A 16,968-nucleotide genomic window follows, 5' to 3' on the forward strand; every position below is an offset into this window, starting at 1 on the left:
AGCCTACTTTTTAGTTTTCACTATTATGTGTGCTTACCTGGTAATAAATATAAGTGAATCCCTCCAGATTGATGTATGCGACAGCCCTCTGACAATTGGAACAAGTTATTCTGGCATGTATGTACGCGAAGTGACCTATAATTCCATGGAAATTACCCCATGTATAATAAAATATATCATTTGCCAAGAATTCTATTCAAGTTGACAGTTATTGGACTGTCCCTTTGTCAGTCTCAAGAAACAAGTCTCTTGAAAAGCGAAATCTTGTTTTAAGCTCTACCTCCCCGTACATTTCAAGTGAATTGCTGTGATTTCGCAGCGGGCGACCCACAGAGAGGTCGTCAGACTGACCTTTCTTCCTGGAATCGTCTCAGTATGATGATACAAATTACATGTTTCATGGTACATAACCTCTGGTTGTAATTTACTCCTCTCATTTGAGGTTAAACAGTGTTCTCGGCAGTGTTTAAATCTGGCCGGTTGAACATCGATTTTAGACAGTGTCTAAGTGATAAATAACATCTCTGCATGCCATACTTAGGCATTGTTTAACTGTAGACATCGTCTAAACACCGTTTCTGCAATCGACCCTAAGTATTAAGTTTCTCCTCGATGTTGGGGACAAACGTGTGCGAAACATAAAAAATATAGTATTTTGAGTGGTTAGTGCCTACATCTACCATTAACACCACAAGAACTGTAATAAAAGAAGAGAAAATACACTTGGGTTAAACACAAATCGAATGAGAAAAATTATTCCCTGTGCCTAAGGAATGAACCCATGATATCCTGCAGAATAGCAAGGCAGAACTTGCTCCCAAAAACAAACACAAGAGTATAACACAAAGAACAGTGTACAACATACACAGAAAACCAAAAGCACTTGATGGATGCACATCTCTGGCCAGGGGAAAAACCCGAGTGTGATTCACTCAGGTTTGCCTTGGATTTGAACCATTGATCTTATGCTCTCAGGGTGGGTCACTGAAAACCCTGCATACTTTATTTTAATAAAAGAAAAGTTTCTGTCATCTACAACTCAATTAATTGATTACCTAGCCTTATGGCAGAAGTTTTAAAACATTTAAAAGATTTAGATCAATCTTGTAAATACTACAAACGCTTGCCTGGTGACTGTACGGTCTCTCAGTTCCCTCCTTCGTAAAAAGGTCCATTCATTTTGCACTGACAGCTTTGGCCTGAACGTAACAAGACAGCACACCTCCCAAGGGCTGGACCACCATTCTTTCACTCCACATGCTTCTTTTAACATACTTCTCCACACAAACTAATATATGATTATTCTTACATCTCATTGTAATGAGGACATTATTCCATGAGCCCCATATCACACAAATTTCACTATCACTTCCTCTGGCGCGACGAACATCACGTCTTTCATAATTACATTTTTAATAAGGGCATTATCTTGATAGCCGTACCACACTGACCAAGTATTCTAAAATATAGTCCTGGCTTCATATCTAAGGCATAAATTCTTTAACTTTAAGCCTATTTCTATTTTGACTGAAACAAACTTCTCTGAATACATGGGTCAAAAGGAAATCAAAATACACTCCCTGATGGAAGATGTCTATTTCAAAAATGGTGGGTGTTAGTTTGAATCCAGCCAATGTTGCATGCCAAGCAGATCACAAATAAAATGTATTACGTTACAAAAATTCCTGCCATTTATGTTTTAGAACATTAGTACGTTTCTAATCCAATCTATCAGCTTCTAAATCATGCATAAATGAAATTTAACAACATGCAATACTCCGCTGTTTTCCCAATCCACTATACATTCAGTGATCCTGTAATAATGAAACTAACTCACTTGCCCCAAACTAAAGTAATCTCAAAATCCAGATGGCTCCTGGCTGAAAAATCTTTACGTTAGAGATTTCCAAATTAAAATCTCAAGAAGAATATTATATGATAAAATTGAATAACAAAAGATCCCAACTTACTGTGTCTAGTTAAATGAATTAAAACACTCAAATTGCTTCATACTCTTATCTTCCCTTTGTGGGGGAAATATTACATCCTATTCTACTACACACTCAAAAGTTATATATTGTGGGAAGTTGTATGCATCTCGTACTGCATTGTGTATCTTGTCTGAGCCTCAGGGAAAGGCCCATCCTGGGTTTTTAGCATTCCATCACGACGAAGTTGATCCTTGGTATGTTATGGCTCCAAAGCTGGATTGCTGTCAGCTGGTCCATGGTTCAAACCTTTCTCAACTGATGAGGAACATACAATGTTAGATACACATTTCTGGCAATCTTTGACTGCCATCACACAGTGATATAACAAATATATTCCTGCACTCAGTTTAGGCGCGGTTCACAGACGTTCCATTTCTTTGACTGTAGTTGGCTTGCCCGCACTGAATTCCTAATAGCTTACACCACTGGCATAGTTTTTCTAGCAGTGGTAATGCTCATTCTTTCATTAATAAAAATGATAACATTGTCTCTTGCTGCCCAAGGGATTTGACTGAATTTGGGCGCCATCGCTCATTTACAGTATTACAATGTTTCTAAAGCAGTTTTTTAACATATTTAACATAGTATTTCTGTTCGTAGTTGAGTTTTATCACCACACAAGGACATGAACTTCTGTGTTCGGTGATATGCTTCACACGCACAAGCAACTGGAAAACAAGTCTCTGTGGCAGGGGAATGCCTTCTCTTAAGTAGGCCAGATGAAAGAAAAAAGAGGGTCTCTGCATACTTTCCCACTCCAAATCTGGGATATATCTTATCCTGGGATATTATAACAAAGGCAGTGCACGCAACAAGTAGCCCTTATTTCTAGCTGGCGATTGGTAAAAGGTGGATTGAAATCCATTGATTAATTAATAAATGGCGTGGCGTCCTTTCCCATTGTAGTACTTCCCTGTCTTCAAGTGGCTGTGATGAAGCTAGTTTCTGTTTCTCTGGAGATTTTCCATTTGGAGTTGTGTTTAGTTTCACAGGGACTTTTTTCCTACTACCGAAGATGGTGTTAAATTTTGTATAAAATTAAAGTATTGACGTTAGGGACTTTTACACTCATAATATATATTGAAATTCAGGAATAAAATTAAAATTTGTGTGCATTTCAAAGTAGGCAGCATTGAATTAGTTGTTCTTGGGAGGGTGACCAAGCAGATTTCTTCTCTCTCTCTTAGTCTGAAGCTCGTGATAGCCCGTTATAACTGCCTCATTGAGAATCCCTGCCTTACATATTCCCTTAGCTTCCCCAACGTTCTTCTTTGTTCAGCGACATGATGTGATGCTGGACTGTCGCCACTTCAACCCCCATGCGCTCTACACTCAGTACTATTGTGCACCATTATGCAATACATCTTGTAGTTCTAGTATCATGCCCATAACGGTTTCAATCATCATCATCATCATCATCATCATCATCATTTCCCATTATCCAGCTGTAGCCGGGAAGGGGCAAATATTGTTCCTCTCCACTTTCTTTGGTCTTTCCACCACTCCTCCTCCAACACTGTGCTCCAGTCCAGGTTTCTTTCTCTAATACTGCGTTGGATTGTGTCCTTCCATCTCAGCCGTGGTCGTCCGCGGCCTCTCCTAACTTGCATTTGCATTTCCATAACCTTTTTTGGCATTCTTTCATCACTCATTCGCTTTATGTGCCCAAACAATCTTAATAGGCTCTTCTCTATTGTATCATGTTTTTCGCTCCAATTTCTTGCCGGATTTTCTCATTCCTTATTTTGTCACTTCTACTCTTCTGTATCATACTCCTCAAGAACTTCATTTCGGCTGCCTGTATTCGACTCTCATCCTTCTTTGTCATTGTCCAAGTTTCTGCTCCATAAGTTATGGGTACACAATACATCTTGTACATAGTTTCCTTTGCTTCCATTGGCACATCTTTGTCCCATAATATGTTTCTTACACTACTATGATAGAAACAGCTTCCAGCTTGAATCCGCTTACTAATTTCAGCATCCAGTCGAGCATTCTCCATTAATTCACTAATGGTTTCAGTATAATGAGTAATTTGTTTTTGTCAGTTGTACTGTTCCTTCCAGTATTTTTAGAATAATGTTAGTTATACCCTAGTTTTTAATTATATTGATGGTTCCAGTTTTGTACACTAAGTGTAAATTTTATAATTTTGTTATTAGAGCAAACTTTGAATCACAATTACTTAAAATTAAGAATTTAAAAATTTCATAATAAAACCTGCTCCTAATTGCTTATAAATGTCACAAAAAAACTCACCGGTCAAAAGGTTAATGTCTTTTTGCTTGGGCTCAACACCACTTCATAAAACCTTCAGTAATGGATTCCTATGGGATTCTCTTTATTAAATTGCTCTTTAATGCTCTTGGTAGTTACGATGGAATAGTTTCAGTTGACAACTTGATGTACAGTATTGTTTGTGTAGATGGTCCTTGAAAGGCTTGTTGATCTCAGTGTCCAACAATAAAGACACTAGTTGGTCATACCTCTTGAAGTGAGCGAACTTTCTCTTACCGAATCAGATCACCGCAAAACATATCAACCACTAGCGGCCCTTTTATCTTTCCCGATCATCTTCATTCTCCTTCCTGACAGTGGGCTAGTTAGGATGTCTGGTGGGAACTGAACATTGGGAAGGGTTGTACATTTTGAAACTAGCGACAGTAGTGACGGTACCGAGCTCGATAGCTACAGTCACTTAAGTGAGGCCAGTATCCAGTATTCGGGAGATAGCAGATTCGAACCCCACTGTCAGCAGCCCTGAAAATGGTTTTCCGTGGTTTCCCATTTTCACACCATGCAAATGCTGGAAATGCTGGGGCTGTACCTTAATTAAGGCCATGGCCGCTTCCTTCCCACTCCTAGCCCTTCCCTGTACCATCGTCGCCATAAGACCTATCTGCGTCGGTGCGACGTAAAGTAGCTAGCTCGTAGTGGCGGTGGTAGTAGTAATACTTCCGTGGTTATTACTGTCAACTTCTAACGTCACTCCAAATTTTTAACTAAATGTCTTCAACATAATAGATTTAATCTATTCAGATGAATTGTACATTATTGTTCGTATATAAGCATTCAGCTCTTTTATATGCATTTCCAGTTTGATTCATCACTGGATGGATTTTTATGTAAATACATAAGACTGTAACTATGACAAAAATCCCAAACTTGAACACTGTGTATATGAAATTTTATTTATGTAAATAAATTAAATATTTTGAATAAAAATACATACATTGTTTTTTTCTTTCTTCTAACTTTTGAATTGAAAAAAAACCTTCATTTCATATATTTTTTTGTATTAGTGAAAACGCGCCTTAATTTAATTTCATAAACTTGTTGCGTAGTGAGTGACTAAACCTTGACCACACGTGCTAGCTTCCTTTGTCAAAGGCAATGAGGTCACGACATGACACAGTATTTTTCAGTTGTCAGTCAGTCAGTCAGTCACTGCCCTTGGCAAGTTTGAACCACACCGTTTATGCCGAACCGGTATATTAAGTGAAATGTTAAGTGATGGTGATTGGTGGTACAATACCTTAAAGGAAAGTATAGTATATGTTCTAGTTTGCATCAATATGTTGCCGAATTTAGTGGAATTTTTTCAAGTATCAGCCAAAAACATAACGGTACAGCAGTCTCCACACCATAAGAAATTGCAGACACCTTCAACAAGAAATTTAAAAATAACTTCTCCGTCCCTACTGAGGAAGAGAACAGGCTCTATTCAAGGACATCTACCCCCCCTCTTTCATCTAACCAACCTGTATTTCTCCACAAATTAAGTCAAGGAGAGCCTTCTGAAAACAAGACCACATGCATTTAAATCTAAGAATTTCATTTTTGTCCGTATTGAACTGAGAATGGAAGATAGGAAACTTAAAAGGGTCCACCTTTTCAATACAATATTGTGTATATATATATATATATTATATACAGTATTGTATTGAATGTATATATATATATATATACAGTATATATATACAGTATATATTATATACTGTATTGTATTGAAAAGGTGGACCCTTTTAAGTTTCCTATCTTCCAAGACCACATGCCGCGACCGGACCGAGTGCCAACAAAATTCTCAAGAATTGTGCTGCCGCCTTGGCTCCCTCTCTTTACGCTCTCTTCAACTATTCCATGAATACCAGGTCTGTGCCTGTGGAGTGGAAAGAATACAACATAGTCCCAGTTTTCAAAGATGGAAATAAGGAAAACGTAGATGATTACTGCCTAGTTTCGATAACTTCAGGGGTCTGTAAATGTATGCAATGTCTAGTTGTTAAATGGATGTTGGATTTTCTCGAGGAGAGAAACCTGTTGTACTCAAACCAGCACGGCTTCATTCCAGGAAAATCCTGCACAACACTTTTAACAAAAGTCATTGATGACTGGCAGTTCTCTTTTGGAGAAGACTGATGTCTCACAAATAGACTGTGTGACTCTGGACTGGAGCAAAGCTTTTGACCAGGTGTCACATCAAAGACTTCTCTTAAAACTTAACTACTACGGGATTCAGGGTAAACTGCTGGCATGACTGAGGTTATTTTTGGTGGGGCAAATACAGTGTGTTGTGTACGGAGGAGCCAAATCAGACCAAACCACAATTACTATTGGAGTAATTCAGGACAGTTTGATATGGCCCCTCCTGTACACAGTTTATGCTCTCGACTTACCGGATTGTGTAAATTCGACCATGGCGCAGTATGCCAATTACAGTCATTTACAGAGCCATTGGAAACAATGATGATATTATTCATGAGATATATTTTCGGCTTATGCCGTGTAATTAATTATAAACACATTCTATGCGTTTCGAAAGGAACCTTGCCTTTCTTCTTCAGTAGACAACAGAGAAATGAAACGGCGCATTAAAGGTTGCTAGGAGAAAGCAACAAGGAACTTGATATGGTGCCCTAAGACGTAAAAGGGACGCCATTTTAGCCCCATGCTAGAGACAACGAATGGCAAGAGTAAAGCATTAACCTCTAATGGTTCTGATAATAGGTAGCTATGATTCACTGAGGTTGTAACCTGTATCGCGGTTGAAATTATCTGGGTGTTTACGTATTTCAACCGCCTCCCTGATAATTCTTGGGCGATATTGTTTTATACGAGCTAGAACATCCACTTCTTGAAACAAGATATCATGACCTGGTGTTAAGGCATGATCAGCAAGAGCTGATTTCACAGGTTGGTTGAGTCTGATACAGGTATGTCTTTTGATGTGAGTACACACCTTTCTCGAAGTCTGCCCAATATAAACATTGCCACAAGTACAGGGAACTCTGTAGATACCAGGTTGTTGCAGTTTAGGCAAACTATCCTTAGTTGGTCACAGGAGTTGCCTAATCTTAATTGATGTTCCAAAAACAGTTCATACATGGTACCTACGTAAGATTTTAGCAATACAATCCATCGTGTTATGTATGTAAGATAGGTAAGCAGTTCCTTTTACATCTTTTTCCTTAACAGACTTACAATTATGTGTCGATTTCAGAACCGTTGAGATCAAAGCTCTGCTGTAACAGTTGCTCTCAAAGGTGGTTCTCAAGGTGTTAATTGCCTCTTGTAGAGCTGACACTTCACAAATCCTCCTGGCCTTGGTAGTTACGAGTTGTAAGAATATTACGTTTCTGGGCAGGGTGATGGTGAGAATCTGTGTGGGGATATCTATTACTGTGTGTAGGCTTACGATAAATGGAATGGCGTATGGCTTTTAGTGCCGGGAGATCCCAGGACGGGTTCGGCTCACCAGGTGCAGGTCTTTTGATTTGACTCCCGTAGGCGACCTGCGCGTCGTGATGAAGATGAAATGATGATGAAGACAACACATACACCCAGCCCCCGTGCCAGGGAAATTAACCAATGATGGTTAAAATTCCCGATCCTGCCGGGAATCGAACCCGAGACCCCTCTGACCAAAGGCCAGCACGCTAACCATTTAGCCGTGGAGCCGGACACGATAAATGCTGTGTCCTAAAGATCCCTCCTCTTTCTTGGTGACGAGAACATCTAAAAATTGTATTTTGCCGTCAGATTCCATTTCCATGGTGAAACAAATGGGTGTTGGTGATTAAGGTGATCCAGAAAGTGACCAAGATTGTCTTCACCATCTGTCCATATGATGAATGTATCATCCACATATTGCCACCAGATCTTCGGTTTGCAAGGTGCTGACGACAAAGCTTTCTCTTCGAAGCTTTCCATGAAGAAATTAGCCACAACAGGAGAGAGAGGACTTCCCATGGCCACACCACATGTCTGTTCATAATATTTCCCATTCCGTAGAAAGTAGGAGGAGGTCATGCAGTGATAGAAAAGTCTTGTGATCTGTTCGATAAAAATATCATTATTGAGGGACATAACACCATCAACAGGTACTCTCGTAAACAGAGACACCACGTCGAGACTCGTCAAGATATCGCCTGGCTGAAGTGATATAGTTTTTAACTTCTCAATGAAGTGTGTGGAATCCTTAATATGGGAAGGGGTGTTACCCAGGTGTGGTTGAAGTAGACCTAAATATTTAGAAAGGACATATGTCGGGGAACCAATCATACTAATGAACACCTTCCTTATGTATTTTGGGAATCCCATAAAGTCTCGGAGGAAGTTCCTCAGTTGGCATTCTTCTAGGTGCTACAGCAAAGTTGAGACCTTTGGCGAGAACTGCCTGTTGGGTTTCATTCAAAGGTATACAGGACAAATTTACAACAACTTTATTGGAATCATGTCTAATGGCATGTGGTTTCTGCATCTGATATAAACTTTCATATTTGGAAATATGCCTGCCCCTTACCTGATCGGATCTGGATAGTATAGCTCTGTGGTGTGAGTAAATAAAATGTATAGAAATATTAAGAAGTGTAAATGTATAAGACTATGTAGAGTTAGACAGCCACTCCAGAACCAACCTACTTTTTGTGGAATCCAACTACTGACTTCTAACTCCATCAGACTGCTGAGTATTCACATTACGGACAATCTGAAATGGAATAAGCACATGGAGGAAGTGAGGTGTAAGGCATACAGAGCGCTAGGTTTTGTCCGTAGACGTCTCTTGAGAGGAAGAAGTAAAGCCCTGCGAACGCCTTATATTTCCCTAGTGCCACCCATACTGCTATAGGCCTTCCTTCTGGCATCCAGTGACAACAGAAAATATGAGGAAACTAGAGGGTGTCAGCGACGAGCAGAATGTTTAATTAACAAACACATCCCTTTAAACACGGCCAGGTCGTTGCCACCAGTGAACTCTTTATGTGCACAAATAGACGTAGCCTTCCTTAAGAAATCCCTGACAGACAACGCACACCTCTCCCCTTTCCAGTGCCTACAGCTTAATTACTGCTCTGTTAAGAGAGGCCAAGGAGTTACTCTTGTCTCTCCCTTCGCCAGAACAACCTCATATTTAAATGTCTTTTACACAAGATCTGCTCGTACCTGGAATCTTCTACCATCTGAGGTAAAACTGCTTCCTCACTTCCTCCGCACAGTAAAAAAAATGTATATGTAAATAGAAATCCATATGTGATGTATATAATTTGTATAAATTAGAATTGAAAGAAAGATGGGTGCAAGTACAGTTGAATGTGTATGCGTGTGCATGTGGGAGTGGTTGTGAATGTGTGTGTATGCAGGGATATGAGTGAGAGTATAAATGGCTGGCTCACCGAGCTCGATAGCTGCAGTCGCTTAAGTGCGGCCAGTATCCAGTAATCGGGAGATAGTGGGTTCAAGCCCCACTGTCGGCAGCCCTGAAGATGGTTTTCCATGGTTTCCCATTTTCACACCAGGCAAATGCCGGGGCTGTACCTTAATTAAGGCCACGGCCACTTCCTTCCAATTCCTAGGCCTTTCCTATCCCATCGTCGCCGTAAGACATATCTGTGTCGGTGCGACGTAAAGCAAATAGCAAAAAAATGGCTGGCTCTTCTTACTCTAATATGTATAGAATAAATCAAGATAATTCTTATCATTATTCTAAGAGTACAGTGTTTGGAGTGTGATGTGTAAATTTAAAATTGTCTACATACAGTGCACTCCCGATAATTTGCGGTAATTATGCACGCACTTCTGCGAATTATCAAAAACCGCAAATTATCTGCAGTCATTTTTAAGCCTGGTAAAAACAAAACCATAGGTTAAAATAATGAAATGCATTTTATGAACAAGCAGAAAATAATTATAACACTTCACATTGTATTGTAAGACACAGTAGAGAAAAATTACAAAATGCCATGTGGATTTCCTTTTGCTTCTTCATGTCTCTCACTGTTGTTTCACCCACACCAAACTCGCAGGCTAACTTTGATGACACCTCGCCTTTCTTCAGTTTTTCTATAATTTTCACAGTTTTTCACAGTTTTTTTTAATTTCATTTTTCGACCACTCATATTGAAAACTCTTACTACTGACTTACTCGAAACTTCGAAAAGACTTCTGCACTCCATTCACTCTTCACAAGTACAGTAGCCTACAATACACTTGCTGCCGACGCACCTACCCTTCACTTGGCTTACAGTTCAGCGACCTTGGGCTGTGGGGAAAGGGAGGGTAAATTCCTAGTGCATTCCTCTTTCATTGTCTCTGCTTCCAAGATTACGGTAATCTGTGCTGTGCCACGTGCATCAACATGCTCGAATGTTTCCAAGTTTGCAGCATTCTGGCAGCAGTATGCATATAGGCCTACTGCTGCATCGTAGAGAAATGAAGTCCATCTCCTCAAATATCAATGATTTCGTCTTCACGCATCGCATTAGAATTCTTTTAAACTAGGCGGAGATCATTTTACTCAGCGTGATGATTAGTGTGTGTAAGAATTAATACTTCAAAAAAAGAACTCTCTGAGACCCACGAATTAACTGCTCGCGAATGATCGGGAGTGCACTGTATATGTAAATATTCAGTAGAGTTTATATACACGTACATGTGGGGATGGAGGCACTTCTGTGTATGTGGGGCTTGCCCTTTCTCCATCTACCACCCCTAAATTATACATGTACAATTTAAGGAAAATAAATAATAATAATAACAACAACAACAACAACAACAACAATGTGGGAACCTGTAGGTGTGGAACAGCAATCACAAGTCTTGCAGTATTTAGAAGGAAATGAACATAAAATAGAGAGTATAACATCAGCCGTGAGAAAGAGAAGACTTATCTTCTACGATCACAAAGTCAGAATGGACAACAAGAGACTGACCTTAAGAATCTTCAACACCCTTTCTAGAGAGACGGGGACAAAAGCTAAATGGACAAAACTGGTTTGAAAAGACCTAGAATTTTTAAAAAATTATCCCAATGATATATTCAACATGGATAAATTTAGAATGCTGATCACAACATCAGACACTCTTGTCACTGACAGCTAAAACATTGCGTTCTGGAGTGGGCGTGAAGTGGACTCGGGAAAGGAAAGCGACCCACAGCGCAAAGGTGAAGGAATACTGGGCTAAGAAGAGAGCACACCAGAGTTGGGAACCACGTGGTACAAGGGACCTCAACGAAACAAGAAGAAAATAGCTGCTTCACGTACTATCTCGAGACAAGTTCTTTTAGGTGAGGCAGCTTCCTCTTCACATGGGCTTACGATATCTTATCCATAAGTTAGAAGCAACAGACATGAAAGTAGCAAGAAAGATCACTGGTTTAAACAGGTGGGAACAATGACAGGAGGGTATTCGGAATGAGGAAATATGGCTAATTTAGGAATAAACTCAATGGATATGAAGGGGTACGCATAACTGGCTTTGGTGGTGGGGTCATGTGAGGCGAATGCAGGAGGATAGGTTACCTAGGAGAATAATGGACTCGATCCTGGAAGGTAAGAAGTGGAGGAAGACCAAGATAATTATGATTAGACTGAGTTTGTAGTGATTTAAATATAAGAGGTATGGAACTGAATGAGGCTACAGAGTTACTTACAAATAGATGATTTTGGTGGCATATAGTAAATTCACAGGGACTTGCAGACTGAATGCTGGAAGGTATAACACCGAGCTTGATAGCTGCAGTCGTTTAAGTGCGGCCAGTATCCAGTATTCGGGAGATAGTAGGTTCGAACCCCACTATCGGCAGCCCTGAAGATGGTTTTCCGTGGTTTCCCATTTTCACACCAGGCAAAAGCTGGGGCTGTACCTTAATTAAGGCCACGGCTGCTTCCTTCCCACTCCTAGCCCTTTCCTGTCCCATCGTTGCCATAAGACCTATCTGTGTCGGTGCGACGTAAAGCAACTAGCAAAAAAAAAAAAAAAAAAGTTATAACAGTATATAATGAAGATGTATGTATGTATTGCATGCTTGTAAAAAGTATGAAATTGACAAAAATCGCTGGTTCAGGGAGATCTGACATCCACTGTTGAGCAGCGAATGTGTTATGGCTGTTGGGGCTTGGTAGGATATTGAATCCCTGTTATTATCATACTTTTTTACTTTCTGTTCATAAATTGGTATTTATAGTTATCAATGTTCTTTCCAGACTCGACAACATATCCAGCGGTGGGTTAAGCCAGGTATGACCATGATACAGATATGCGAGGAGTTGGAGTCAGTCGCTCGCAAGCTGATCAAAGAAGATGGTCTTAAGGCTGGCCTCGCCTTTCCAACTGGCTGTTCTCGCAACCACTGTGCTGCTCACTATACACCCAATGCTGGAGACCCCACTGTTCTCCTCTACGATGATGTTACAAAAATTGACTTTGGCACACACATCAATGGTACATGGCTCCTTTTCTTGTTTCTCTGTGCATGTACTTATATATATATAGACTGAGTTTATATATATAAGGACATGCATGATATATATATAAACTTTTTTTGATAAATAACTTGAAATTTCCAATTTATTGTTTGCTAGAGTAACAAATTTGAGGTTCTCTCATGCAAACCAGAAATTACCTATCTGAACTCGCATTTCTGAGGTGTGCATCTGCATGTGTTTGTCTGTTTTGAAGTTTTATTCATTAAAAGTATCTTGGCAGTTTGTATGTATCAATGTAGAAAACGGATGGAGAGCAGCGACTTACCATGTAAGACCTTGTGGATACAGTACACACAGAAAAGGAAAACAGGGTCCAAAATTTTGGCTGCAGCCTTGATCAGTAGAATATAGAATTATAATGGTCATTGTTGGCAAGCAGATGCTGTGTGAGGCGAGGAGAGACAGGATAATGGAAAAAGGGAGTGGTTATCTAATGTTAAGGCCAGGTGCTTCCCTGGACACTAAGCACTAGTTTATGTTCAACCTCTGAATCTCTATAGGCGAGACTGTGGGAAGTTGAGGTAAATGTTGAGGACTTTAAGGCCCTTCGTTCACCAGTGCAACGCAGCACAGCCCAATTTAAACCCAACTTGTTTTGGACAGTTGTATGAGAGTTGCATTGCACGTTCTTCATCTGACACGACTCTCCTGTGACGGTCATATCAACACCTTGTCAGTCTGCTCCAGTATGTCAAGCCGTACAGTGCGTAAACAATCGGAATATTGTCATTGCGTACTGGTACTTGACGAGGTTTCAGAGAAGGCGGGAATTTAGCGGTTCAACATTTCATTCGTGAAAAATCGACCTCGTTCAGCTTGTGCGTTAACCTGGCTACGAAGAAATTTTCATTGTTCAATGCGTGAGCTTTATCTTATTCCAATTCACTTGATACTTGATCTTGTGAAAGGTAGATAGGAACAGAGGTCATAAATCATATTAAATTTATAAATATACTATGGTCGGAAAGTGCATTATCTGTAACTTTTGTTATGTTAAATTTATCGATAGGACCACTAATAAGATATTTTAGAAATACGTTTTAAGGCTTCCTCTAAACTACCATTTCACCGATACACAAATACCAATCTTTTTGAATTCTGAGCAATGTACAGAGAAAACTCTTATTGTGTATATGTGTATGCTATGCAATTTAATACCCAATAGTAGAAGGATATTAAAGACTTGTACTTACAATTTAATGTATGTAAGGTACTTACCACTGGTATCAACTTCTTTGGCAACAGCTTCCCATGCCTTTTCCTGAGCGTTCTTGTTTGAGTATTCTGGCAAACTATAGTTGATTAAACAAGGGTGCTTTTCCACTGCTTCTACGAGTTTTATACACAACTCCTGATCATGATCTGACATAATAAAATTGAATTATACTAGTGGTGAATTATGAAAAATAGTAGAAGCATCTGACTCGAGTCATGCCACGCAACTGACAGGCCAGTAGTTTGTGAGTTGGTTGTTCGCGAGTTGATCGGCGAGTGTGTTGCAGTCTCGCAGGTGGACGAGAACTGCCCAGTCAACAGGGATTTGACTGTGAAATAACTCCCGTCCAATGCTCATGAGACATTTTTTTGAGTCAGATCGCAGTCGCATTGCACCGGTGGACGAAGGGCCTAACTGGGAAACATTCATCAAACATAGTTTGATAGTGCCTGATGTGAATGGGGATGGGGAGATCTATGTTTGTGATTTTGTAGTTACTACGGTGGCTGCATATACGTTTAGCTAGTGTGTTGCTAGTTAAGCCAATGTAGAAAGCTGGGCAGAGTCTGCATTGAAGCTGGTAGGAGATGTTGAAGTAGTCATGACAACCTTGTTTGGGGTAAGACTTATTGGTGATGCTGGTGGTAAAAGTAGCACTGGGTGTATGTAAACATCAGGTCTTACAGTGGCTGTGTTCACAGAGGAAGGAACCAGAAGCAAGTCGAGGCTGGTATGGTTCGTAGTGAGTTAAGAGTGTTTTTGAGGTCAGGTGGATGCCTGAAAGTGACTGGGGGGGCTTTTTGAAAGATGATCCCCTATGGGGTTTGATTGTTTAGACCAGGGATGGCGAACCTTTTCCAACTAGTGTGCCATTTTAGGTCTGGATTATTATTCTCAACTGTTTTCTGTGCCACTTGTTATTTTCGTTTGTAATGGATACAAACCCCGCCCCTACTCACCAGCGCCACCACTGACTTCAATCCCTAATTCCAAATTGTGTTTCATAATATGATATTACATATATATATATTGTAAAATACAAAATACATGTGACTGCATGTTTCATGGTCGTATTTTGCGAATACCGCAAAATACTTAGTAGCTTTGTCATTTATGTTAGGTTCATAACTTGTCTTCACAACGTTCACTGTAGAAAATATCTGCTTGCAGGCGTATGATGACCTAAACAAAGTAAGTAGCGCCGTAGCAAGTTTCTTCATGGCCGAAAACTTTTGTGGGAGACTGTTCTACTGTTCAAGTATTAAGTTCTCCGCCTTCTGGGGAGAGTATTCACCATCCACAGCACACTCAATTTTCACTAATGCTTCATCAAGTTGTACGAACTTTTTCAACCATACATGCTTTCTTAAAATTCAGTCACCGAGCTCGATAGCTGCAGTCGCTTAAGTGCGGCCAGTATCCAGTAATCGGGAGATCGTGGGTTCGAGCCCCACTGTCGGCAGCCCTGAAGATGGTTTTCCGTGGTTTCCCATTTTCACACCAGGCAAATGCCGGGGCTGTACCTTAATTAAGGCCACGGCCGCTTCCTTCCATCTCCTAGGCCTTTCCCATCCCATCGTCGCCATAAGACATATCTGTGTCGGTGCGACGTAAAACAAATAGCAAAAAAAAAAAAAAAAAAATTCAGTCAACTCCGTTTCTAAACTGTCCATATCTAACCACTGAAGAAAAGAAAAAAAGACTCATTTGTGCAATATGATGTTTTGAAATAAAGTGCGATACTTTCTCCATATCTCGAAATTGGGATAATTTCTTGGCAACTATTTGTCTTACAAAATTCACACCAATAAACAGCTGCTCACTAGGAATAATTACGCGATGCTGGCAACCACACACAAGCCAAACTTCACTAATTCACTGATATAGGTAAGCGAATGGCTCGTCGGCTGCATCTGACATTTATTTCATTTGACTTCCGGACCTATGGGTGTTGTAGTGTTGCCATAATGCACTTTCTAGTGGAACCAGAATTTAGATATTCGGTATTTATTTCTTAACCCTGAAACACTATAACTATACGATGGACGAGATATGTATAGTCTAAAGTACAAAGCGTACATAAAAATTTTAATATATGCATGTCGTGTGCCACCGAAATCGTGTTCGCGTGTCACCTAATGACGTGTGGCATAGGTTCGCCATCCCTGGTTTAGACAGTCTAAGGGACAGAGTTCATGGCTGTGGTGAACTGGCTGTCAATCAAGCAGTAATAAACGCCTTCCTCAGCTGGTGGTTGTAGTAACAGCAGCAGCAGGGCAAGGAGGCACAGGCTTTAGAGGTTGAACAAATCCATTTACCCCAGGTGGCAAGGCCAATTGGTAGAGATCATTTTGTGTGATATGGGTGAAAACTATTATAGGCCTAATGGAGGTACTGCTGATGGTTGGTGGGTTTGATGTGTACAAAGGTGTCGATTCTGCCATCGTACAGGTGGTAGTCAAGTAAGTAAAAGATGTGGGGAAGATCTGTCAAGTGAAATGGGCCACTGTAATATCAGAGTTGAGGCAGTGTAGAAATGAGTCAAGTAGGCTTGCTTCATGCTGCCACAGGAGAAAGATATTGTCAATGAATCTCCACCAGAGTAGGGGTGGGGAGGTTTAGTTACGAGGAAATCCGCAAGTTTTCCCATGCAGAAGTTAGTATAGGATGGAGTCTTTATGGTGGCCATAGTGGTGCTGTGATTCTGGTGGAATAATTGCCCCTTGAAATTGAAAAAATAGTGAGTTAGGATGTATTGTGTGATGTAGAGGAAGGAAGGAAGGAAGGAAGGAAGGAAGGAAGGAAGGAAGAAAGAAAGGAAGGAAGGGTGAGGCAGGGCACACTGGGTTGCCATGTGTTCAACTAAGACCCGATGGCCCTGAGTCCGTCTGTGTGAGGGATGTTGGTGTAAAGTGACATCAATAGAAACCAGAACACAGTCTACAGGGAGGATTTTGGTAAGAGTGGCAAGAGGTTGAAGATGATGACCGGTGTC

At 40.4% G+C, this 16,968-nt stretch overlaps 1 protein-coding gene across 2 annotated transcripts in view; it reads left to right on the top strand.

Moving 5' to 3' along the window:
• und (methionyl aminopeptidase und) overlaps positions 1-16,968 on the top strand; it is a 155,420-nt gene that overhangs the window by 61,826 nt on the left and 76,626 nt on the right. For both annotated transcript variants that reach the window (XM_067136566.2, XM_067136567.2), the window contains exon 5: positions 12,476-12,713. In XM_067136566.2, the coding sequence (XP_066992667.1) occupies positions 12,476-12,713 (238 nt within the window). The remainder of the gene's footprint in view (positions 1-12,475; positions 12,714-16,968) is intronic.

This window comes from Anabrus simplex, chromosome 1, assembly GCF_040414725.1.
Source record: "Anabrus simplex isolate iqAnaSimp1 chromosome 1, ASM4041472v1, whole genome shotgun sequence".
In the NCBI taxonomy this organism is placed as follows: Eukaryota; Metazoa; Arthropoda; class Insecta; order Orthoptera; family Tettigoniidae; genus Anabrus; species Anabrus simplex.